Consider the following 26884-nt stretch of genomic DNA (forward strand, 5'->3'; position numbering starts at 1 on the left):
TCCTTGATTTCCCCTTTGGTTTCTTTGAGTCAAGGCTATTACACTTACATACTTGATCACACATCAAAGGTCATTGCATCTATGGAGGTAATTGTATCTTTTATTTAATATTATTTAGATCTACTACATGCAAGCATTTCCTTTATCAATTATATTTCAATTTACGGTTAGTTCCTTAACTTAGGGCTTGACCAAGGGAAGCCCTCATTAACCCAACAAAAAAAACCCTTTGTTTCCCATGTGTAGAAGTAGGATAATAAATCTCTGCATGCAGATTTGGAAATAACTCATCATAATCTTTTTGGAGCAGTTGGTTCAACTTTGTTATAGTGTCATTGGACTAGGTCAACTTGTAGGAATCAATCCTTCCAGGTCGAGCTAGTCCTTCTTGCTTTTTTGGACAAATGATTTCTTGGTTTTATTCCTTTCATCGTTTTATTTAGGAATTCATAGTCAAATGTTTAGAAATAGGCTCAGATCCATGAATTTTAGAGCTAAAGTACATCTTCATCTACATATTTCAAGGTGATTCTTTCATATTATATTTCCTTACACATCTTTATCCTAGATCTATATCTTAATTGGGATGGTTGTATACACATAACATCTAGATCTACATTATTTAGTCATTTGGTTCAAATTTTGTATACACATTATCCTATGAGGGTCAAAGAGTGTATTTCCTCATATTGCATTATCCTTTATAGTTCAAATTTGGTATTGGTGCCCTTTCTCCTTTGAGTCCTAGCTAACCAAATTTGGAATATGAAGGGGAATCATATTTAGAGATTTCTCTCTTTCCCTAACATACATAATTTAATAGCTAAGTGGTCCGAAAAAGTGGAGATCTACAATCCTATTAAAGTGTCTCCCATTTTCTCCTAAACAATCATAATAATGCCTAATACTTTGCATAGTTGCTCTACCTCTTAGGAAGATTTGTTGTTGCAAAGACGAGAGTGGAGAGAATTAAACAAGTCCAAAAAAATAAAATGTAAAAGTAATCTGACTGTGTATGGTTTTTCTAGAAGTCTCTTGATTCCCAATGCTTCAGTACCTCGAACTAAAATTTAATATAAGAAAGATCAAGTGTTTTTTCTTTCAATGTATTAGATGGTATCTTGTGGCTTATTCTGTTATTGGTTTAACTATGAGATGACTATAGGTTTTCTATGCACTGAACTTCTAAGACATGTTTCCATTCTAGACCATCTCGATGCAAAATTGAAGCTTTGATAGGATTGTGTTGGTTGGAGAGGGAGACTTCCACCATTAACCGTTATGGTTTGCTTGATGTCCATATCTTGTTCCCAAGCTACCATGTTAGTATAACTAAGAAGCATGTTAAAAAAGTTGTGAAATGTTTCCTGAGAGCTAACAATTCCATTCTTTTACAAGTTTGAACAACCTATATTTAATATATCCATTCAATGCATATATGACCATGGATCTCCAACATTTTTCAGAATTTGACTATTCAACCACTATTTTGGCTTACCCAGGGAGAATGTTGACCAAAAAGGTGTGACGTTTCAAAGAAAACTATATCAATGTTAGGTACTATATACAATTATAGGATACTGCCATATTGGCCTATGAACTCATTTGCTTAGACAAGTTATTTCTATAATGTTTATGTTCATCTGTTTTTGTCAATTTTGACTCATATGGTTGACTGTTTTGGAAATTCGCTTTTGTTATGGAGTAAAAGAAATTGAGCTTATGTTATGTTATTATTATTAGTATAAAGTTTATAGTGAAGGTCTTCATATGCGTAGTTATATCCCCCCATTTAAGCAAGGGAAGACAAACATTAAAAAGGTGAGGGATCTAAATTGTTTTATAAGTTAAGATTGAAAATAATTGTTCATACGAGGCTTTGAGGATGATTTGGGGCTAGGAAATTTTAATTATAATAGAAGACGTGTTCATATACCAAATAGTGCAATTTTGTGAGCCTTATATACACAATACACACATTCTGAGGAAAGAGAGGGCAAGCTCTAGTCAACGTCAAAATTAGTACATTGTAGTTTGTATCATACAATGATAAATACAATGCTAAAAAATCATGGGCACCTATCTAAAATTCCATGAACCTATTTAATTTTTTCCTTATTCTTTTTATGAAAATGGTATATTAGAGATACAAGTATCATGAAAAGCAAAACACAAAAGCAAAGCCCAAGTTCATGGTGGGAACACTTGCGTACATGGCCCCGAAAATTGAATAAAAGGTAGAATGGAGGGTTTCCAAAACCCCAAATTTGTGCAAACAAATAGACGAGTAGAGAAAGGATTACAAAGAATCTTGATAAATAGAGAAGGCAATACCCAAAATCCAAAGTCTCTGAATAGTGGAAAATACCCAAACTCCAAACCTAATAGAAGCTTGCAAATAGCAACATTCACAAGCATTTTTAGTAAAACCTAGGAAAATCATAATGAGGTGTTTCAACAAAAGAATGTAATCTGGTTCACACAATTATTTTTAGTAAAACCTAGAAAAATGAAAGTGAGGTATCTCAGGCAAAGAATAAAATCTATTTCACATAGTCATTTTTAGTGAAACCCAGAAAAATCAATGTGAGGTGTTTCAACAAAAGAATGAAATTTGCTTCACTACTTGTCTTTTTGGTTTTTCAGCGCTTCTCTTCTTTCAACTTTGGCAACAGTGTTGTACAAGGCTTTTGCGCACAGTGAAATGGTCATACCACTTGGTCATTGGTCGATTACAAATGCACACATTTTTGGGTAAAAGTGCTCCAAATAAAGATGAGTATTAAAGAACATTTAATTGCACGGAGATGCCATCGCCTTTCCATTCAATATATGTATGCAAAACAAATTTATGTCAAACAATTACATCTTTTAATTTCAACCCAATTTCTCTTTCAAAATATATTTTTCCTCTTGCCTAAATTAGTCACAACCATTGAAATGTGAAATAAATAGCATTTTATTTATAGTTAAAATATGTTCTTAAAAGCTCACTTTTCAATAGAAATTGGAAGTGAAAAAATACTTTTATTTAATTACTCAAATTAATGTACTTTTAGCATGTAATGAATGCATAAGAAGTCCTCCACGAACTAACAATATTGATTGCAACTAGCAATAAAAAGAACATTAAATAATACAGTAAATAAACAAGGACAAATTACATTTATTATCTTAAAATTCTTGTGGCACTTTGTGTTGGGTCCCATAAACCAAATTTGGTCGTAATGCTATAAAGCCGCTTCATTTCATTTCAGGCCAAAAAAATAAAAATAAAAATTTCTCCCTCCAAATGCTACGCGACTGGCTTCCTATTTTCAATCCCGTTTACCGTGGAATTTATGAAGGGAAATAATCAAAATAAATTCTACATGTGGAAGCCTAAGCGCCTGGGTAATCAGACCGCAAAGGAGGGCTGTCAAGCGTAAAGATTTCAAAACTTTTGATCTCTTCTCTACGAAAAAAACAGTATTCTATATATATTCCTCCTCTGAGTACTGTAGTTTGAGTACTGTAGTTTGCGAGGGAGAGTTACATCAGTTGGGAATCAGCAGGGGAGGTTTTTCGTCCGTGTTACCTTTTTAGGTATTCAGATTGTTGGATTTGAAATTTTTGGGTGTTAAAAATAATTGAAAATGAGTGCGGTGAGCATAACTAACGTGACAGTGCTGGACAATCCCGCTGCTTTTCTCAACCCATTTCAATTTGAGATATCTTATGAATGCCTGGTTCCTCTAAAGGAAGGTATGTATGATACGTCTTTTTAAATGAATTCCGTCATCTCTGTATTCACGCCTACTACATCTTAAAACCATTATTCGGCTGCTTTTGTTGTTTATCTGTAGGGCTTTGAGTTAGTAGGTCGGGTGTTGAATTTGTTTCTTGCGTTAAAATTGGCGCGCGCTTGTTTATATATGCCTTGAGAATCTAGTTCGCATAACTGCACTTTAAACCAGATGTTTCCTTCTAATTATATGTCATAGCGATTGTCTTGGAATTGGGTTTGATTGGCCTTCGCAACAAATGATCTAAAACCTGAGGATTGAATCAGGTGGGTATGCGATCCTTAACATACCGGAGGCTAACATGTTTTAAAGTCAATGCGACAAATGTAGTCTGTTTGCCTTTTTGTCTTGTATGAAACCTACATGTTTCAAAGACTAGAACTATTTTATAGCTTTATGGAAAATGTAGTTTAGTCTCAATTGTTCGGGGAATATTGCCAATACATCTTTTGCCCATTTTTGGTAATTATTTTGTTGTATATATTGAACAGTATATGGCAGAGTTCTTGATTCACCAGTGCAGGCCAAAGCGAACGCTGTCTGATAGAATAGAATCTCATGCTCTTTTAACTCGGTCCCACATGACACTGCCTGAGAGCACAGATTTTGGTACTCGTTCAACTCAGTCACCTAGTACTAACATTCGTTCTCTTTTGTTGTGGTACATTACTTATTTCTAGCTCTTAACATACTTTTCGAAACTTCAGTCCGTTTGCTCCACTATGAGAGCTCACAGATATACCAATTAAGCTCATCTCATTTGATGATGATATACCAATTAGGCTCATCTCATTTGATGATGTGTTCCCATGGTTGACTACTTAAATACTTGTGATTTTCTAGTTGTTGATTTTTTGCAAATTCAGAAAAATGTTTGAAAAGATTACATTAGGGTTTCCACTTTTTTTTTTTCCTCCTGTTTATGTAATTGAATATGTACACTTTGTACAGTTACCTTAAGCAAAATATACATGTTATCGATTGCACATACATATATAAATTGAGATGATGGTTGTCTAGAAATATATGATATTAGCAGCATAATATTCAAAGTGTCAGTGATTTTGGAGTTTAGTTACGAGTGCTCATTTTCTTGTGTTTCTTCTTTATTTGGCAGATTCTTCCACTTATAAATACAGTATATTAGGATCATAATATACCCATGTTGCATTTTAATTGACATATTCTTCCTCTTGATTGGTAATTCTAACCATATTTCTCAATTGCTTCTTTGTTTCCCAATGAGTACACATAGGGAAACAAGAAGGATTCTTTTCAAATTGAGCTCTTTATTCAGTGGGAACAATTGTGCACTTTGTAGTGTAAGAATGCACGCTTATTTGATAGCTCCATGAATTTGTAATATGACAATTAGTTGTGGACAAATATGTGGCACCATCTAGTTGACCTACCAATCAAATTGGAATGGCAAGCAAGACCAATGTTACAGCCATGGATGCAGTGCTGAAGCTATGAATTGTAACACTGTTTAATTTGTGAGGTTGGAGTTGGATAGTAGCTTCAAGCATCTTTTTCAGCCTAGTTTTCCATGTAAATTGGTGTTCTCTTGCGCATTTGAGTGGAATGTTTTGTTCTGGTTTTTATCATCAACTCTTTTTGTTTGTCATGAAAGGTGTGGGTTAAAAGGAACTAAGAAATAATATTACACTGATTCACCCCTCCCACTCTCCCCTTAGTATACTTGTGTGTTCAACATGCATAGCACGAATAATCCTGATCATCTAATCTAAAAAATAAAAGTAGTCACTCTATGTCACATGTCATGCATCCAGTCTCTTCTATTTCAACAGCTGAATAGCCCAGCAACTAGACTCACATTTTTTGTCTCATAGGGGAAAGCTAGTCATCCCTTGGATGGTTGGGAGTTGTGTAGCCATTCCCTGACATTTGAGGTTTTTTTTGGGACAACCCAAGGACCTTTGCAAAATTTTCGGTGGATCAAGGATGGCTGGAGGATGTTTCCAACCTGACACCATGTCTCTGAAATGTTTGCATCAGGGATGGGGTCTGAAAACGTAGGGAGCATGTCCTCGGGGTACATAGGTATGATTGTAAATCAATAGATAGGAGAAATAGCAACCCACCATGTTTCTCAAGAAGACCAAATGCACCACCATCTCCATATCATAAACCACTGTCAACAGTAATGATCTCATTTCTAAAGCGCTTGCAACATTTCCATATTACCACCATCCCTACAACTTTTTCAAGAGATGTGTAATGGTGCTGTTATAGCTCACACATTCTTACCCCACTGAGTACATCAGAATCTGCATTGAAAAGCTTTAAGGGAATCGAAGGAACAATATGTCCTCCTTCAAAGAGAGATATCTTCCCACCTTCAATCATGAATTCTACTAATGTAATGAATAAACAGAGTTGCCCTTATTATCATCATAAAGAAGGTGCAAAGATTACAAGATGAATGAAGTAATTGAAATGATAATTGATCATTGTTATATAAAATGAAGGAGAGGGATACTCTTTATATAAGTGATTACAAGATCTTTCAATAATAGAAACGATCTAGAGCTAAAGACAAAATTGAAAGCTAATAAACTAACTAATTGACACCCAAAATCAGAAAGTTGCTAACTAATTTCTAAATACATTGTAAACTAAATATTACAATATTTTAATACCCTTTCTACTAACTACCCTAGAAAAGACTTTACCTAATGCAAAGAAAGCTAACTCATCTTCAGAGTGCTTTGGGACATGAGCCTGCTGCTAAGACCTTCCTTGGTTAGATTTTTGATCAGCCAACCATTTTCTCTAGAACTTCTGTACATGACCAAGAACAAATTGAGTGCCTTCCAAATTTTGATGTTGGGTTGCCGAGCCATCGCTCCCATTATCCAAAGGCCGAGATCAGCTTCTCAAAAATATCAATGTTTGTGGACAAAATCTCTGAAACCCATGGTTTTGCAAAAAAAAATAAATTTAAATCAAGATTTTGGGAGACCATGAAAAAAACACTTTAGGGAAAAAATCGTGTAAACCCTGCCACATTATTTTCTGGGAAAGAAAAAACTGTGAGAAAGCCCTCTATGCTGACACAAAAGCAACAAAGAACTCATGCCCTTGCTCAGCCATCATACAATACTGCTAACAACAAAAAATATTATCGCAGAAAATGCTCAAAACTGTTGATTTAGAGAGCAAATGTATTTCTATCTTATTCGCCTTTGGAGGAACACTTATTCTTCCTTAATATATCTGAGTGGTGGCCCATCACCAAGGGACACCACTTTTTCTTATATTTATATTATTATAATTATATAATTATATAATATAATAATTACTGTATTATATTATCAATGATTAATATAATAGAATTATTATTGATATAATAATATTTTCAATTAAAACAATATATAGTATAATTATTCTATTGACAATAATTACATTATCAATTTTATTTTCACAACTTCTATGTTGTCCTTTAGGAATTCGACCTTAGCTACAGTAGCATAAACACTCCCTCTTAGCTAGGGAGGAATCCATTTGGGTTGTGTCACAATGACTATCCTTGATTAGGTAGATTAAACAGACTCTCTAATAATGGAGTGATATTTGGTAAGTCATAAAACAATAATAATAATTGATTAATTAATTAATTAACTTACTAATGTCTCAAATAAAGTATTATTTGCGACACCATTGTAAATTAGATATGTAAGCCTCCTAAAGCTAACTTCAACATTCCATCTTAGCGGAAGAGGCTTCCATATTAGGTTAAATTATATTAAAGTTTAGCATAAATGTCACAATGAGTTTTAGATATTTCCATATGACATATCTTTGGATATCATCTCATGTGATATAATCATTTTGGATGTATTTTCCACATGACATGTCCTTAGGCCTTTTCTCATGTAATATCAATTGTTGATTTAGAAAGTTTACCTTTAGGGCAACACCACCATATGTGGTATTCACCATAAAGAGTTTTAAGATACCTTCCATTATGTCCTTGGATACCATTGTACGCGCTAACTTCCATAATGGACTTGAAATATTTACCTTTAGAGCACAACTTGGATATTGCTGTATGCTCTATCCACTTTAAATGACTTAGCATATGTACCTTTAGGGCACAACTTGGATATTGTTGTATACATTATCCACCTTAAAGGATTTAATATATTTACCTTTAGGGAACTACTTGGATATCATCACATGCGCTATCCACCTTAAAGGATTTAACATGTTTACCTTTAGGGCACAACTTGGATATTGCCATATGTGCTATTCACCTGGAAGGATTTAACATATTTACCTCTAGGGCACAACTTGGATATTGCTGCATGCACTATCCACCTTAAAGGGTTTTAAGAATCTACCATTATGTCATTGGATACAACCATACATGCTATCCTCCATAATGGATTTAGCATGTCCTTGGGTACAACTACGAGTGCTACCCATCGTAATGGATTTCTCAACAATCATTGTGAGATTGTCAACTTACAATGAAGGTAACAATAAACAAGTGTCTTATCATTGTGAGATTGTGACCTCACAAGGATAATCATATCACGGTTATAGGGTAAATCACCACGTATTCTCATGTAGTGTTATCATGGTGTTACACACATGATACCCACCACAAATCATATCAAAGGGTGGAATGGGTGTTGATACCTCAATTCTTTCTCAAAGAGAAATGTATTAACAAGGAATTGCACCTCGAAATTCTCCCTCATGGAGAAGAAATTGTTATAGTACATCTCAAGGAATCATTTATACTGAGACTTACTCTCAACTAGGCGTGCATTCTTTGCAATATCAAGTTTCTCTAAAAAATTTACAAACATCACTCTTGCACCATATCTCTATTAGAATGATATGTGCTTTGTTTTGTCATGAACACAGGGTTGGACTCTGCATCACTCTTGGTGAATACCAATGTAAACAAGTATCCATCTAAGAATATTGTGAACTAGGTGTTCACATAAAGGTCTTCTAGCCATGGAATCTATCTCACAAGTTCTAGGTCTCTGACTGATCATTGGAGAAGCCATCTTCACATGGTTTACTCCCTCTGAATCAATATGAACAAGATCCTTGGATGTCAACTGAAGCAAACAATCTTGTTGCTCCCTCTGAAGCTCAAGTTCTTGCATCAGCCTCTTGATCTCCTCGTCCAAGGTTGCCTTTAGTGGATTTCAGATTCCAATCTCTATACAACTAAAAATGATAGATCCAAGACCACCTTGGACCTACTGTCATAAAATTGAGTTACAGACTAGACAGAATATGACCATCCTAAGTTTAGATTAAAAATCCCCTTGTTGTCTGCTCCCTCTCACTGTAAGATCGCTCCTTTTCTCGATAATAATGGATGCTCCATGATCTGCATAAATGCCTCCATGGCATTCCTAAAGCATCATTCTTCTTTTCTTTGCCAAAAAACATCCCTCGGAATAAAAGAAAAGAACAAGAGCATAAGAAAGAAAATAACTCATGTAGTACTTTTAGGGATATAGTTAAGAGACTGACTACAACGGAAAATTAAAAGTATTTTTCAAGAGATAATAACCAAAAATACTTATCTCAAAATGCTTATTAACAATCCCTTGCTAGAAGGTTCGTCTTATATGCTATGTGTCTTGGCAGCACCTGGTGTTTTCTAAATCTTTATTAAGGTTATTTTTTATCATTCTTATTATCTCTATCACCTTATTAACTAATTTTTGATGACCTTTTTGTGTATAGTTCATTCCTTATTTACTGCAATCTTTCTTTATCCATCATTTGAAATTATCTTCATGTTATCACATTCAGAGATATCTACATTGGTTAAAATTTAGCCTTCTAGCAATTTTCTTAATCAATATGATGTAGCAAGGTCGTCGCTCACATAAATTCTTCAGACTCTGACATATCTCCCCTTTTCTAGCCCTCCTCACTGTATATTCTGTGCACTTGTGATGAATGTGTTGTGTTTGTCTTTGTGGACTGGTTACACATAGCTGTGGTTTATAATATCTGTCTTTGCACAGATGACCATTATGAGTTCATTGACTTCATAGCATGGGTGGTGACTAAAATGTGCATCGTGCTTATGTGCTTCCCTTACATGGCTTTGCATACTCTGTTCAAAATATTATGAAGTTTCGAGTAATTATCCTGATGCGTAAGTGTCAACTGATAATTCAAACAAGACTAATATCCAAATTGACTCTGTTAATAATTCTTCTGGGATTGTCATCCGCTCTGATACCATGTTAATTCTCAGAGTAAGTGTATTTCTATCTTATTCTTGGAGGAAGACTTATTCTTCTTTAATGTATATGGGTGGTGCCCCATTTCCAAGGGACACCACTTTTTTGTATATGTATATATATAATGTATTATTATTATAAATATAATATAATATAATAATTATGTGGACTTGCCATGCCCTCAAATAGAAAGAATCACACTATTTTAAAAAAATCTCTAGAACTCTTTAAAGAAACCTTGATTTTTCAGTAAAATTGAAAAAACTCCTTCAGAAACCTTCGATCTGAGAAAACTGAACTCTGAAAACATCTGATCTGAATTTAATGATAAAAAAGCTTTGATTTATTAAAAATTGTTAAAGAAAAATTCTTTGATGAATCTTCTAGGATGACTCACAGTTTAAAAGTTTGCCAAGCACTAGCCTTTGGCTCTGGTACCATGAAATCATAATGGCTTGTTGTTATGTAGAATGAAGGAGAGGGATATTCTTTATAGAAGTGATTACCAGATTTTTTTATAATGGAAATGATCAGGAATTAAATACTTAATAGAAAGCTACTAAAGTAACTGACAAACAAATAGAAAGTTGCTAACTAAACTATCTGAACATCTCTAATGACTTAATGAGCATTATAATCTACGTATTACAATGCTCTAATAGATATCTCATTAATGAATACAAAATTATCCCTGATGTTGAAGCAAGAACAGTCTGCTCACATCTAATTTACATTGCAGTTTTCCTGTGAAAATTTTGGTCTGCTGTTTGAGATTGATATTTTTTGATATATAAGGTATATGGATATTTTTGAAGTATCTGCTTCTTTGCTTTGAAGTATCTTATTCTTGAAGTTTTCGTGTATTAGTTTGATCTATTTGGGATTTGCAGGAACATCTCTATTAAATGATGTGGTGGAGATAGTCTATTGACGTTTGTCAATTTTATAGTTGTATTCCCTAACTTACAACCTAGGTATACCTAAATAAAAGTATCAGTGCTTAGGTTCTCTAAATTTGTTGCAAGTGATTCATTGAAGATCAATATCTAAAGATAAGAACAATTTTTCAGAGTTACCTATCGAATACCACGTCAGTAAATGTTTGTAATCTTATTCTTTAAGGTCTCTATAACATGACAATCCTCTTAATACAAAAACTGAAGAAAACTAATCTAGATCTGAAACATTCAAGAGTGTTGGTCCACAAAGCGGTTGAGGGTTGTTTGTAAGAGGAGTGTTGCAAAAATACCATTAGGTGATAAGCAATGGCTATAGCCTATTAGTAACAAAAACGTAAAAGATAGAATTAAACTAATGAGAATTTCTATGCCATCTAATATGTGAAGACGGAATCCTTTTGCATTATAAATGTAACAACAAAGATGCACTATCAATTCATTAGTCACCCCCTTGAGTTGCAACTCTTAGTGAGAGATGGTTCTAATAGAAGTCAAGATGGATGGAAGGCTCAAGTAGACTGTAACTGGGGGCTCAGGACTCATTAAATACCTTGTTGGTGACATAACTTGTATTAATGAAATCTTCAAGATCACATTGACTTGATTTCCATGGTGTAAGGCCCTCAAACCTTAAATCCTCCTCTTTTCAAGCTTGAATGTATTTGGGAGAGCAGAGTGAATAATTTGTTTGTTTGCTTTTGTTGGCAGACGTTTTTTTTATTATAAAAATGTCTAAACCCTAAAAGCAAATCCACTTTATAGGTGATGATTGGTGGACTAGATGAACATACATTTGTACTATGAATAAACCTCCAAAAAGCAAGAGAATTAGCTTACGGACACTTATCTTTGGTAGACTTAATGACTTATTATGTCTGCCTTGGGTTGCCATTGCATGACTTGGTCAAGATGAATGGAAGACATAAGTAAACAATGTTGTTGGGGACCCTAATTACTTAGTATACCTTGTTAGGGATAAAACTCCTATTGGAATCTTGAAATTCTTTATATTAACTTCTTTTTCTCAGTATAAGCTGCTTGAACCCTAAGTTCTCTTCTTAAGTCAAATGTATTTGTGAGAGCAAAGGAGAAAGGAAAGAGCCAACAAGAAATTTCTTAAGCAACATCAACCATCTAAAACAAAGTTTTTTGGGTTCAACATGTGAGTGCTAAAATAAATCAAAGATAAACTGCCATCTAGAACGTGACCAGTCAAATCCCCAGATTTGGTTGATTCTATGTATAATATCCAACTCACAATCTAACATTTTGTAAATATGCTTGCAAGAACTCTCCTTCAACAATTTACCATCAGTCCATTTCACCTGCACAAGGAACTGGCTAGAATTAATAAACTTCCCTGGAAAACAAATGCCAATGGCTTTAGATATGAAAGTGTAAGTCTTTTTTCTGAGACTGAGGGAGATTATACTTGCACTTTAACTCTTCCCAATAATAAACTCGATTCTCAACCACAATATCTGAATCAGAGATATGCCTTTTTTATTTCAAGCCTTGGCTGAGCAACATTGAGTAAGAGCCAAAGGTTTGTTATTATGGTAAATCCCCCACCAAATGGATATGTCCACAACTGCATAATATGGGTTCTTGCCTGCTGTATCCCTTGGGCCAAGTAACTGTCTAACCTGACTCCATGCCTTCCATAATGACTGAAACACAATGGACCCTGCAGCCTTGACATCAAAGTTCCCCAAAACAATATCAATCATAGGGACCTTACCCCACTGTTTGCCCTTTTCAATTTTTGCTCTAGCCATGTTATTTCTGATCAGAACCTTCCAAGGTTGATCTCCATTAAGGGTTCTATTAATCCATTTAGAAGCAAGGGCAAGGCCTTTTTTTCTGAGGTCTCTCATGCCAAGGCCACCAAGATCCTTTGGATGACACCACCATTCTCGTTTGACACTGTTTTTTCTTGTTCCCAGTACCATCCAACAATAAGGACTCCCTGAGGATTTTTTGAAGTTTACTGTACTGATAGTTAGCAAACATCCAAGTTGATGCATAATAAACTGCATTACAGGAAAGCACCTTTTCGACAGTCTATGTTTTCCTAGCCAAGGAGAGCAAACAAGTTTTCCATTTGACATGTTTGTTCTCAATCTTTTTATGAACCCAGTAACACATATCTTTTAAAGAAGGATCCACAAAGAAAGGAATGCTAAGATACCTTACACTCTTATTGGGTCCTACTCATTGCCACTTTTTACTCAGAACCCAATAGGAGGGTTTTCATCCCAGCCAAGGATAGAGGATTTCATCTGGGAAATCTTGGCTCCTGAAGCTTCACAAAAAAATAGTAATCTGCAAACCATATTGCCAAAATTGATCTCAGAAAGATCAATAAATAATGATGTGTCATCTGGAAATTGCTCTAAAATCAACTCTTCCTTATTAGGCAATTCAGTGCCCTTAAGAGGAGGGCCCTACTCCTTAGCTTTAAGCGCATAGAACAGGGTATCTGCTGCCAAAACAAATAGGGAAGGGGCAAGATGAGGCATCCTTGTCTAATGGATCTGCCCAAAGAGATTTCCGAGAGTTCACCGTTGATCTCTATAACAGTAGAAGCATCCTCAAAGAGAATATTTGCCCATTTTTAGAAGAAAGGAGGAAATCCTATAGCCTGTAAAACTCCAATTACAAACTGCCACTCAATCTTATCATAAACCTTTTCAAAGTCAAGTATAAGCATACCGGCATTTAGTCCACTATCTTTGGCCTATTTCATGGCCTCCCAGCTTGTGATCAGGTTCTCTAGAATGTATGTCCCTTTGATAAAGCCAGTTTGGGTAACTGAGATAATACTGTCAAGCATGTTAGCAATTCTTCTTGCCAGCATTTTAGCAATAATTTTGTAAGACATTCAATAAGGTGATTGGCCTCCAGTTTTTGACTTGAGACTTATCTCCACCTTTTGGCAACAGTTTGATGACCCCCTTATTAATATTTTCTCCAAGAGTCCCAACCTCAAAGGCCTCATCATGAATCTGTAGAAGCTCTTCTGAAATCCACTCTTTGTTCTTCTTGTAGAATTCCGCAAGTAGACCATCAAAGCCGGGAGATTTCCATTAGCTAGGGAACTAATAGTATCTTCAATCTCTTGGATATCTATTCTTTGGCAAAGAGCACTGGCCTGCCTTTCGGAAACTTTAAGAGGAATGAGATTAAGACACTTTTTAAGGGCTTCATTACTCTCCTGATCAACCTCTGATGTAAACAACTCCTTATAGTACTGCAGAAAAGTACCAATAATTTCGTTGTTGACATTAGTATAGTCTTTCACAGTTTGAATATTCTCAATGTATTCCCTAGAATGTTTGGCTCTGATAAAATTAAAGAAATATTTGAATCCATCTTTAAGTCAGCTGGCCTTAGCTCTGATTTACTGAGCTTGAATCTTATAGTTTTGAATGTTTCTTAGTTGCATCTTAGTGATGACCAACTCATTTTCCAGATCCACATCATTTCCATTATCTTGCAGTCTTCCTTCAATTCATTAAATCACTTTTGATAAACATTCCCTTTAAACCTTCTATCCTTGGCCTCTTTAATCCCGACAATCTGAAAGATCTTTCTCCAGGAATCTCCTATTATATCTCACTTATACCTAGCAGAGGTATTACTGTTACAAAATCTAGTGAGAACAGAGGCCATTTTAATAGCATTGATATTATCTTCATCTTGTAACAAAGACGTGTTAAGTTTAAAGGAATTCGCTCTAGAGCTAGGTATAAGAATATCTTACCCCTTAAACTGAATGCAGACCGAGATGGGAGAATGATCTGACATACTGGCTGGGAAGACCCAATAGGAGATTTCCCGGGCTGCTGCTTCAATCAAATAGAGTAGGGTTAAGGTAGTTTCTATCTAATCTACAATAGATCTTTTTTCTGTTAGCTTGATTGTTACACCATGTAAACCAGATTCTTTCCAGCTCACTTTTGCATTTTTCCAAGGTGCCTTTAAGTTTGAATCTTCTTCTAAACTTGGACAAGAAATGCATTTCATTGCCTTTCCACTCATGTCTCAAACCACCCATTTTATTAAGGCCATCTTCAATCATATTAAAGTCTCCTATAAAAATCCAATTACTATCAGGTAGGTTCTCAGCCAACCAATCCCACATTGCTGCTCTTTCTCTATAATCATTCAAAGCATAGATGTTACAAATACTGAATGAATTGTTCTTATCTTTGAAAGTGGCCCAAATTGCTCTCTGGCAAGGGGAGGTATCATATGAAACCCTAGTGTCAATCCAGCTTGGTCCTATCAAAAGAGTCACACCCCCTTTACCACTTACATGCCCCAGATAGACACATTTAGCCTTGTCCCATATAAATTTGAGAGAGTTGAAGGCATGATAGCCAGACACTTTAATCTCTTGTACACAAACAATGTGTTTATCATGCAGTTTATTACACCAATTTCTCACCATGTATTTCCTATCAGGCATTCCAAGACCCCTAATATTCCAATTGTGAATGTGACAATTCGTAATTAGTTTTTAGAAGGATGAGCACTATTACACAATCTATTAAAAAATTCTGGCATTTCACTGTTTTGAATCTTGGCATTTCTCTCACAGTTTTCTCCACTGGCAGTTCTTTCATATGTCTTTCTTTCTTTTTTTTGTTAACTTCTTTGAATCCTTCCCTGAAGAAACAATGGTCGAAGTTGTTTCCTAATTGTGGATAGGCAGAGAACCAGGGCAAACACTAGAGCTCAAAGGTTGCTGCTTCGGGCCCAAGTCCATTTTGGCATTAATTTTTTTTAGGGCTAACTGTTGTGCCTTCAATTTTAAGGCATTATCCTCATTAACCTTTTCTCTGTTCACATGGATATATTGTGGTTGAGAGTCAGAAGGGTTATGAATACTCTTTTCTTGGTGAGTGACATGCAAAACAACATAATCATCCTCATATAAATGATTTGTTAAAGTGACAATTTTTTCTCACGATCATCCCTCACGATATCCACATTGTTAGAACTATCAACGTGATTCATAGAATAGTCCTTATTGTTATCAGTATTCTTATTCAAAGCATCCACTTTGTTAGGGGCTGAGGGTTGATTAGTGGTCAAGGAATCAAAGGTTTTTTTGGATATTTTTAAGCAATAGGCAATCCCTACGATTATGGCCATTTAATTTACAGTGGAAACAAGCACCAACATAACCCAACTTGAAAATCTTCCAACAAAAGTTATCCTCTTCAATTTTGACCAAAACCTCATTTAGAAAAGCAATATTAGGGTTAAGAGAAATGAGAGCACGAGCATTGGGATGTGGCAAAGTATTTCTAGAATCTTCTACTTGTAAAACCAACCCTAAGTGTTTTTACCATTCAGGTAAAAAAGACAACAGTTCTAGTTGCACATCCTGAATTTGCACCCAAAAGGGGACCGAAGAACAATGCACATGTTCAGGTTTGTTTTTGGAAGACCATGGGAAAGCCCTAAACAGAGTTTGACCAACATTCGACAACCCTTTATTTAGTACCTTCTCTTGCATAGCATGATTCTTTAAAAAAATAACAACCATTCCCTTTTGAATTGTTCTACTAAAACTAACCAAAATTTCTAGCTGTTTACCCCAAACATTGTTGAACCAGTTGTCCAAGAATTTTCTAGCAGGAAGAAACTTCGTGTCCATGCAAACAAAGAAAAATGATAACATTTTTAAATCTTTCTTGCTCAAGTTTAATAGCTTTTACCATGTTTACCATGTCATCATTCAGATCAAGACTAAGGGTTTCCACAACAGGCAATGGGATCTTGCCCCCTCGATCCCCTCATCTTCTCTTCCACTTTTGGAGTCGTCTCCATTTTGTCTATCTTCATCAGCACTAGTTCTGTCTCTTCCCCCCTCTAGCTTTCTCTAGAGAAATGTTCTATTAAAAACCACAAACTCAGGCAATATTGCATTGTATTCTCTACAACGACACTGTATGAAGGTTTAGGAGCCATATTGTTATTAAAACTCTGACTCCCATTCCTTTCAATAACTCTTTCCTTTGACTTATCCCTTCATCATTACATCCATCAATGGCCATAACCAACCAAATCCGAGGCAGAGATCGATCACACAAAAGAAAGCAAGCAAACAGAGAAGAATAAAGGCACACACATGCGAGGGCGGGAGGCCGATCGAAGTCGGACTTCACAATAACAACGAGGGCACCAGAAAATGATAACAACCAAAAAACAAGGGCACATAGAAAAATGATGGCAAAATGAGGAAAAAAGAACATAACATCTCAAACCATCCACACAAAACAACGAACTAAAGACACCACAAACTCTTCATGGGTTGAGAGTATGGGGGCTCTCCATCGAAGCAACTTGCAGGAAGGGTACAAGGCATTGACAGGATGGATGATGTCAATGCACCCAACTTGCAAAGCTCCTCCATTCCTCCCCCTTATCATTCATTTTTAATTGTAATTTGTTTAATTTCCCAATAATTTATACAACAAAGGTAAGTATACATCCTACTTTTGGATAGGAGATATCTTACTTTCAAGCCAAGACTTTTGGTGTGGTGTAATGATCTTATCATCTGTGATGATCCTTGTTTCCTATAATGCATGCACAAATATTTTGATCTTTGATACCTGGAAGTGCCCATAGCTGTAAGTGTAGAACATAGTGATTTCTTTAATATAGGATTCAATTTGATTACATTTTCTAGATTCCTCGCTAGGGAAGCCTCTTGGCTAGAACTTGGAAAATGGATTTGTACTTTTACTACTTTTTTTTTGGATCTTTGGGGTTTTGGCCTATTTGGTAGTCCACTAAATCAAAATACTCCTTGTGAGAAGATTATTCATATACTTAGCATCTACAACGTTGATTTGATTTGGAGGTAAACACCCAATTAATTTTGAGAGGCATTCTACAATGGTAGAAAGGGTGGAGTGGGATGGTGTGAGTGTGTTGATGTTAACATTTACCATTTTATGTTAAATTTGACAACCATTTGCTGATGGGACTTTTTTTCATGTCCTACCAACAGAGTAACAATCGTCACTGGACATTGGATGTTTGGCCAATATTTCTTGGAAGAGTGGGGAAGGAGAACTTCCGACTCCGGAGTCCTTTAAACAAGGTCATAGTCGTGCAAGGATAGGCAAAGTTGAATGAGAAGGTGACTGATTTATAATAAGGCGGTTTGTCGATTACTCTTCCATTTGTGCTTGGCTAAGTGTTGGGTTTTTGAACATAGTAAGGTGAATATCCCAACGGGAACCAAAGGAACAAAAAGCAAATAACAAGAAAGCAAATAGCCTAAAGGGTTTAGAGATTTAATCTACCTATAGTCTACCTCTGTTATCATTATTATCAAAAATACATGCCTAGATGGTACGATTATGTAACATGTGTTCAATCAATCAACCTCATGCAAATAACTAATAAGTGCTAGAAATGAAACTGGTACCAAAGGAAACAAAGTCATTCAATTTTATCCAAGCCAAGGAAAATAACAATAACAAAGCAGAAAAGATCTCAATGCTTTCGAAGGTAAATGAATTCCAGAGCAAGCACTCCAAGATTCCTCTACTCAAAACACAACTTAAAAGACCTGCAATCATTGGGTGAAACAAGAATATCTCTGGAAGACGATGTAACTTTCATTCATTCAAACACATTACAGAGCATGGACAACCCTAATCCTAATCTACCCACATACCACCTTAATTACAGATATTTACAATTTATTCACACGTAGGAGCGCTTGCAGAATGTAATACAATTATTTGCAACCGGTGAAAGGGAGAGAGATAGACATAGAAAGAGAGGAACTTTTGAGAGAAATGCGATCCCAAGGACAATCTTCACACGCTTCCTCTGTCATAATCAATCAGTGGGCTCCTTGGGATGCCAACTAGATGATGAAAACATTCCATCCCTCTAACAATCTTAAATGCATTACGGGAACGATGGGAATGTGCTGGTGTAAAGAGGTCAATTATGGGCTCCTTGGGATGCCAACTAGATGATGAAAACATTCCATCCCTCTAACAATCTTAAATGCGTTACGGGCACGATGGGAATGTGCTGGAGTAAAGAGGTTTTTTGGATATCATTTGCTGCCCATGTGTATCGTTTAGCAAGTTTGACAGTTCCTACCATAAGAAACCAAGTGGATTAACAAATTCGATTCCTGATCTAGAGTCTTGGATGCTAACCACTGGGGAATGCAGACCTGCCTGATTTAGGGCATGGGAAGGGGGAATCCCATGTTTGATGTGCTTACTTTGAGGTAATTTTGGAGGCAATTCTAATCTCCCTTTGAGTAGATATTCGATCAAGCTAAGAAGATTCCTTAATGTAGAAAATCTTGCTTGGAACGTAGTTTCTCAAGCGCTCTAGTCCACAACACTATGTGAGAGGCATAGAACGTGGAAGAGGAAACCTTCCTAGGGTCGAATGGTAAAATTTTCGGTCTCTCTTACAGGATGTTCCAAATTCTTGATCACCCCTCTGCTTGTAAACTGACTGCCTTCCTGCGTTGACTTTTTTGGATGTTCCTCATCTCGTGGTTGCAACTGGATTCTCTATCCTTAGAGGGCCTTGGGACCCGGTTGAATTAGAACCATTGGACAACTGTTCTTTATCCTTTGTTTTGGCGATGTGGATTATAACACTGAGTTGTCCTAATGTCATTGACAAGACCAATATTCAATATTAACTCATGTGGCACATGGGATTCATCAATGCTATGTACTTGATGTGATAGTCATTTAAATTCAAAATATGAGCATATCTGTTATGAGTGACGTAGAGAGCCCAACTAGAGGCTTGGTGGCACTTTGCAAGTGGCCAGAGGTAGAAAACCACCTCCTACAACCACCAAAGACATGGAAGCGTTGTTGATGCAGCACTAAGAAGCCATCAACACCTAGTTAGAGTTGAGATCATACATAGAAATTGAATGACGATGACTTATCCCACAATTTGACCCCAAGGCACCCATGAAAGCATGTCTACAACCTCTTGGCCAAGCTGAGAAGGTAGATTCGACCTGTGGGATCCTACCCCATGCAAAACCAAGGAGCAAAACTAATGCTAGTGAGTGCTCGGGAAAACTCAAGACATTTTTGACAACTAGGGTGTGAGCCAACCCTTCCGGCAAGGCCAACACCTAGAGAAATAAAGGGATGAACTCACAACACCCAACAAAACAATAAAAAAACCAGCAACACAAACAAATGCTCCCTCCTATGAAATGTCGCCCGTACCACAAAGTTCAGTCACAACGATGACATACTCTTTAGAATATGGAGGCATTGCACCAGATAACCCTTATTTGCTTTGCATGACGAGGGTGGAGTCCAAAAAGCTCCACCTAGACAAGACGAACAACAACCAAGTGAAGATGAAAAACCAAACAGGCAAACCCACAAACATTATGGACACAAAAATAAGGGTTTGGCCCCGACAACGAAAAGAAAGAGCAAAAACAAGGAAGCAGATGACCAAAAATTGTAAGGAAAAAGATGACCACCAACCTGACATTTGAGTGCAACACTGCTTTGGTGCTTGAACACGCTTGTCTCCGAACACGAACTAGAACCATCGCGACTTGGTGTGGGGTTGCAAGCACACAATTACTTAGAACAAGGTGGCAAATGACCTTAACTTTCAGAGCATAGGCAAAATGTAGAATAAAGCAATTTTTATGTCCTGTTATTGTTTTGCTATGTTATTTGTGTTAAGTCTGAATCTTGTTTGATGAGTGCACATTTTGGCATGAAAAAATCTCAGGGTTACAAGAGTAGTGAAGTTGGGTATTTATTGTCAACATTATATAAATTTCAAGAAAACTGTGCTCTTAGCTATCTTTTTAAACAGTCTCTTAAGTTCTTTAACTTGACAGGATATGACTTGTAAATATTAAATATATATGCATGGCTATCGGATAAGATAAATACTATTCATTATGAAGAGCAAATATGGGTTTCACCTTGATATCTTATTTTTTGATGATTGTTTTACACATGGCACAAGCATATCATTGACCTATTATTTTGAATTTTTTGTTACAATTTATTTAATGTATTCTTTTGTTGTGCCTGCAGATTTGGAATGGAAGTTGACATATGTCGGATCAGCAGAAGATGAATCTTATGACCAGATGTTGGAGAGTGTACTTGTTGGGCCCGTTAAAGTTGGCAATTATCGCTTTGTCTTCCAGGTAAGCCTTTACTTTTTTAATTTTAGAATTACAATCAATGCACCTTTTGGCACTTAATTTCTGTTGTTTGTTAGTGCTCTTCCCCCTCCCTTTGAATGAAGACTCAAAAACAAGATAATTTATTTTATTATTTCCAAGCAGGCAGATCCGCCAGATCCATCAAAAATTAGGGATGAAGACCTCATTGGTGTGACAGTTTTGCTGCTCACTTGTTCATACATGGGCCAAGAATTCTTAAGGGTTGGATACTATGTCAACAATGATTATGATGATGAGCAGTTGCGAGAGGAGCCTCCACCAAGAATTCTAATTGATAGGGTGCAAAGGAATATCTTGGCTGACAAGCCTAGGGTTACAAAGTTCCCAATCATTTTTCATCCTGTAGTAACTGAATCTTCTGAAGGTCCTGGTCTTCTACCTGATGATCCTGGTCTTCCAACAGATGATCTGGGTCTTCCTTCCACTGATCCTATGGAGGAAGTGCCACCAGAGCTTCCAAGCGAATATTGAGAAATTTGTATATAAATTACCTTTTTGTTATCACTTGTGAGACTTGGGATGATATGCTTTAAGTAATACACATTCACGCCCAATCTTCCAAACCATCTTCTGCTTTGTAGTTCAAAATTTTGTGTACGCGGCCTTAAGATGTCTGGATACAACATCAAAGTTCAGGAAGTATTCTTGCAGATATATGTGAAATGACTGCAGAACTTGCAACTGACTTTTTGAGCTGTATGCTAATAACTTTCCACCCTTGATTCTCACCCACCATGTCTGTTTCTAACAAAACATTCCTGTGGAAAGGGTTTGCAATGGTTGAATAAGAATTTACCACTGAATATATACAAGAGAAAGTTAAGGGAAGCAAGTTTAGCACCTTTGATTACTTGCCATTTTCAAAACTTGGAGTAATTGTCAATATGCTTATGCATTTTATTTTCAAATCAAGGTAACAAGTAAATTCATGTGTTCATAAATATATTGGGTCATACAATGTATTGCATCTCATGGTAGATCATAAGGGTGTATCTAAAAATTGAATAACTTGAATAGGGATATCAGAAGATCTGGGATCCCAAAGCCTTGCTGAGATATCTTTGAGCATTTTTTCTCAATGGACTATGGCTTCTTATAGTATACTGCTTTGGTTTGACATTCTGCATAATTTAATTATATTTTTATCTTTATAACTGGACATCCTTGCTCAAGTTTGATTGCTGATTGGGTATTTGTGTGTCTATACTTGTGTAGATTTGATAGTCAACATGATAGTTGTAGGAATCCCTACTGAGATCTTGGCAATATGTTTCTATGTGAAACTCATTCTTCTTACAATGGCATTATATCTAGTTTTCACAATGTTCATTCCTCAAGGAATTGCCAGGAATCATGGGGGAATACAATAGTCTGCTATATCTAGGGTAAAGGTATTCGAAAGCATATTATGGCAAAACTATATGCTCTTCTAGTTGGTGGCGAAATCATGCATGAGCAAGGTATGACTACTTTAGTCATTTTATTAGATTATAATTCTAGAACAAAAAGGTCCCCTTGATTTCCATCCCTCAAAAGCACTCATCTGGAACACCATTGAACATGGTCAGTGTTTCATAAATATTACATTTTATAAAGATCTAAAACATCATGGTATAAAATTATCATCTTTATTTTACTATTTCAGTAGAAAGCACATATTATTTTACAGATAAATGGTTAATGGGCCAAAATAATGCTTGCTTGGTAACTACACCCTGATTTTAGCAAAGGAAGTAGAAGCATTGAATATATGATGTGCCCAATTGTTACTTTGTACAACTAAAAAATGTAAGAATATTATTAACAATCCAAATTGTTCTCTTGATGAACATAGGACTGCTCTGTTTCCAAGTGGATAATCTGGTGAGAATATGAGTGTGCCATCATTCAAAAGAGCATCAAAATATATCAAGCAAACTGTTGTATCCAACTTTTTCCAAGTGGATAATCCGGTGAGAATACGAGTGTGCCAATATATGATCCCAATGGTACGTCATTTGAAAGAGCATCAAAACATATCAAGCAAACTGTTGTATCCAACTTTCTTGAGGGTGCCTAGGGGCAATTTATAGTTTTTGCAATAAATCATCATATTTGGCATTGAGCAGTGCATGTTTTAAATTTCATGCCTTTGAGAGAAGTTTCATTCGTGGGAGCAATGTTACAAACTATGCATACTACCTTCCTATTCTTTCATTCTCATCAAGTTCACAGCTTGAAGCGCAGAAAATGATTGTGATAATTGATTGGCAATGTAAAAGGACGTATAGGTTACATATAGGGTGCGTTTACACTTAAATTTCCATAAGGGATGTTAAAGGGTTTGTGGGCTCCCCATGCACTCTTATTTGCTGCTTTTTCAATTAAAACAAAGGATAAGCATCCTCAATTTTTCTGGAGGCCAGGGGATGTTGTCTGCCATCACTGCGTCCCTGAGATGGTTGTCAGGGAAGGGACATTGGGCTAGGGGAGGAGATGCCCCCTTGTGTATTCTGGTTTTAAATGGTTGAGTTTATCCATGAATGGTTGAGTTTATCCATGAATTTGTGCATGTTGTGGCATTGTATTTGGCTGACTTTCTACAATTCGATGACATTGTAGGAGAATTTTGGTTGGGACAGCTGCTTTCTTGAATTAAAGCTGATTTGATTTGCTTGGATTCTCTTTGGAGGATTTTAAGGTGCATGGGTTAGTGGTTCTAAGTTAGAATCATCTATGCTCTGGCTGTGACTTTCTATCTATTGGATGACATTGTAGGAGAATTCTGTTTGGCACAATAGCATTCTCTTGAAGTGAAACCAAATTTATTTGCTTTTTCTTCTTTTTAGAGGATATCTAGTTGTATATATCAGTAGTCGAATTGTCTTTGCATGAACAGCCAGAGGGAAGATTTTAAGCAATGCAGTTTTTCTCTATAAAGTTTCAATCTATTTTACAAGTAAAACGACTTTGATCAAAATCCTTGTCCTTGTGTTTTTTAAATTGGGTATTTGATGGCTTTGAAAACTTCCATTAATGTAGCCTTGTTATCTTGACTATTTACCACCTAAATTAGAAATTGCTGCTTTGGGAGGCTGAATAGATGTACAATCTATTGACAGATACAATATATTCCTTGGAATTTATAAGAATAATTTTTGACTAGCACTCACCAGGGCTGTGAATAGTGGGATCAATGTATATACCTAGTTGAAAACTTGGATCCCATCATCTGTTTGGAGAAGAACTATATCAATCTTGGACTCTCTGGTTTTGGCTTTGAGGAATTGGCGCTTGAAACTGTATGCATTTATCTTGTTTATTATGCCTGCATATGGAGAGTGATCTCTTTTGTATATTAGGTTCCCGAGTCTCAAATCCTCCTTGCCTTTGGTGGCCATAATTCAGCTCAACTGAGTCCACTGCTAACTCATCCTTTGTTTTGATGCTGAAAGAGTTTTTTGCCTCTCAAATTTGTGAAGTAAAATGCTTTTGTGATCTTTCTTTCTTTAGGTTGTTTTGCCTTTATTAGCATATTTAGGTATATCAGGTATGAAAAGTATATAATAGTTTTCAAATGTTGTGCAGCTGACTTCCTTTGACAGAGTGCTGTTCCCAAGTATAACTGCAAAAGTCATTTTTTCATTAAGACTTTCAAAAAAGCACAATTTAAGTGAGAAAAAACCAAAGAAATGTGTACTTGATGAAAAGCACAAGAAAATTGCAGTCAGGGTTAGGATTTCTGAAACTGAAAATCTTTGGAGTTGCGATTTTTGAATTATATCATGATTTTTTCAACAAAAACTCAGGCTGGGAAATGAGTTGCAATTACATGTGATTGTTGCTTCTATGATCACGACAAATGCTTGACATTATTTAATTTCTTAAGTTCAATGTTTAGATATCATTTGATTTTTCACTTATGAATGTTTGCCTTTGCTTGAAGATTCTTTCTTTTGTAAGTTTGAGGCAGCATCAGGCCTTCTTTCATTCCTACTTTGGTTTGGTTGTAGATTTTCATTGCTAGGATGGGTTGTTGTTTGGTACAGTGTTGATGTTTGATTACTTCAGTTGGATAAACATTTCACACACACACCACACCAGTAAACTCTTTTTATATCCCAAGAACCAACATGTTAAGAATTCATTCCGTAATGGTCTTTTTGGTTGCAGGAATAAGAATATGGGAATAGGAATACGTATTTTGGAATTGTTATTCTAGAATAGAAAATAAGAATACGTATTCGTATTCTTGTTTGGTTCAGTTGGAATTTGATGGGGAATTCACATACCCAAAAATTTATATTTTCAAAAATACATAAAACTGGAATAGGAATACATAATTAGGTTTGCAAATGCTCATTTTTGACCAAAATTGGAATACATATTCCTATTCACAATTCTGTTTTGGTGCATTTAAACCAAAATATACCTGACTGGTTATTTAAGTTCCTATGGTCTATGGCCTATGGGCTCCAGTTCCCATCACTAGATCCTCTTCTGCTCCAAGCTCCTAAAATGCAGTTTGACTGCTTCTGTACTATTGAGAATAAAACACCTGATAAAGCTCCCACTGATAAGCTGCCCAAGGAAAGTGCAATCCTAGTTGGGAGTTAATATTTTGTGAAGTAAAACATTGAGGTGCATGACATTTGAAACTTTCATTTGCATAGGGCCGTTGGAATGACCGAAAGATACATTTAGAATGGGATTGCATTTTTCGAATAGCAAAGTGAAAAAATGCTCGAGAAACTCATTGTGATGATACCATTTCCAGTATGCTGCAAAATGTCAAGCTTTTCAAGGGGAAGGTTTTAACTTTAGATGGAAGGGAGAGGTCGTACTCTTGTTCATAAATCTTTAGAGGTCGTACGCTTGCAGCTGCCCCACTGCTGACCTGCTTTTGCTCAAGGGGAGGAATCCTCCATAGACTGATCGCTTTTCTTCAGATGTTCAAACAGATGAACGCTCTTATAGTCATATTTAGACCACTACTACTAATATAATGGGATTGACCCTCTTCACTAGAGGTAAATGTCAAGCTGGAGGTTATTGCTCAGATGTTAGTGTCCTTAAAAAAGAAGCCATTTCTACAGCAGAGGATATTGTAGAGGTTGCTTTATGCTGAATCTAAATATGTGATTGGTCACAATGTAGTGGTTGATGGGGCAGTAATAGTTGCAAGACTTTTCAGGAAGTCTTTCATTCATTTTCATGAGAGATGGGTTTGCATGAAATATAGATCATATATGCTTTGTCTCATTTTGACAAAGATTTCATGTCTGTAGAAATAAATATACTTCGCCACCAAACCATTATGTTGTGGGAAAAGTAAATTATTTTCTTTACCTGCCATATGCTTAGCAATTATTATTCAATTCCTACAATTTTTGCCCAAAACCCACATCAGATCCACACAAATCACATAATATATTATTCTCTCAGTTGGATCTACTAGTGCAACTTATCTTTCAGCTGAATAGAATAATATTTGTTAGATTTTTATTTGGGCCAGAAAACCATAAGCCCTTAATTTATAAACTTAAAGCATTAGATACTTGGTATGGAGATATACAGGGATAGAACCAATACAAAATTACAACTAGGCCAAAGTAAGTATTTTAAACTGCTCTGAAAAGCTTTGGGATGTAGGGA

The 26884-nt window shown here is 35.9% G+C and overlaps 1 protein-coding gene across 3 annotated transcripts; it reads left to right on the forward strand.

Annotated features, from left to right (window-relative positions):
* Positions 1–3267: 3267 nt before the first annotated feature.
* On the forward strand, positions 3268–22078 carry LOC149571460 (putative histone chaperone ASF1A). 3 transcript variants are annotated; one of them, XM_089812973.1, is made up of 4 exons: positions 3268–3744; positions 4277–4394; positions 21096–21211; positions 21353–22078. In XM_089812973.1, the coding sequence occupies exons 2-4, from the start codon at positions 4280–4282 to the stop codon at positions 21719–21721; spliced, it is 600 nt and encodes a 199-aa protein (XP_089669099.1). In that variant the 5' UTR covers positions 3268–3744; positions 4277–4279; the 3' UTR covers positions 21722–22078. The 3 variants fall into 3 exon arrangements, with proteins under 3 accessions (XP_089669099.1, XP_089669101.1, XP_089669100.1); XM_089812974.1 differs by lacking the exon at positions 3268–3744 and adding an exon at positions 4034–4051; XM_089812975.1 differs by lacking the exon at positions 4277–4394.
* Positions 22079–26884: the final 4806 nt, after the last annotated feature.

Source organism: Cupressus sempervirens, chromosome 2 (genome assembly GCF_028749045.1).
Source record: "Cupressus sempervirens isolate cs-2001-9-10 chromosome 2, ASM2874904v1, whole genome shotgun sequence".
Taxonomy (NCBI): domain Eukaryota; kingdom Viridiplantae; phylum Streptophyta; class Pinopsida; order Cupressales; family Cupressaceae; genus Cupressus; species Cupressus sempervirens.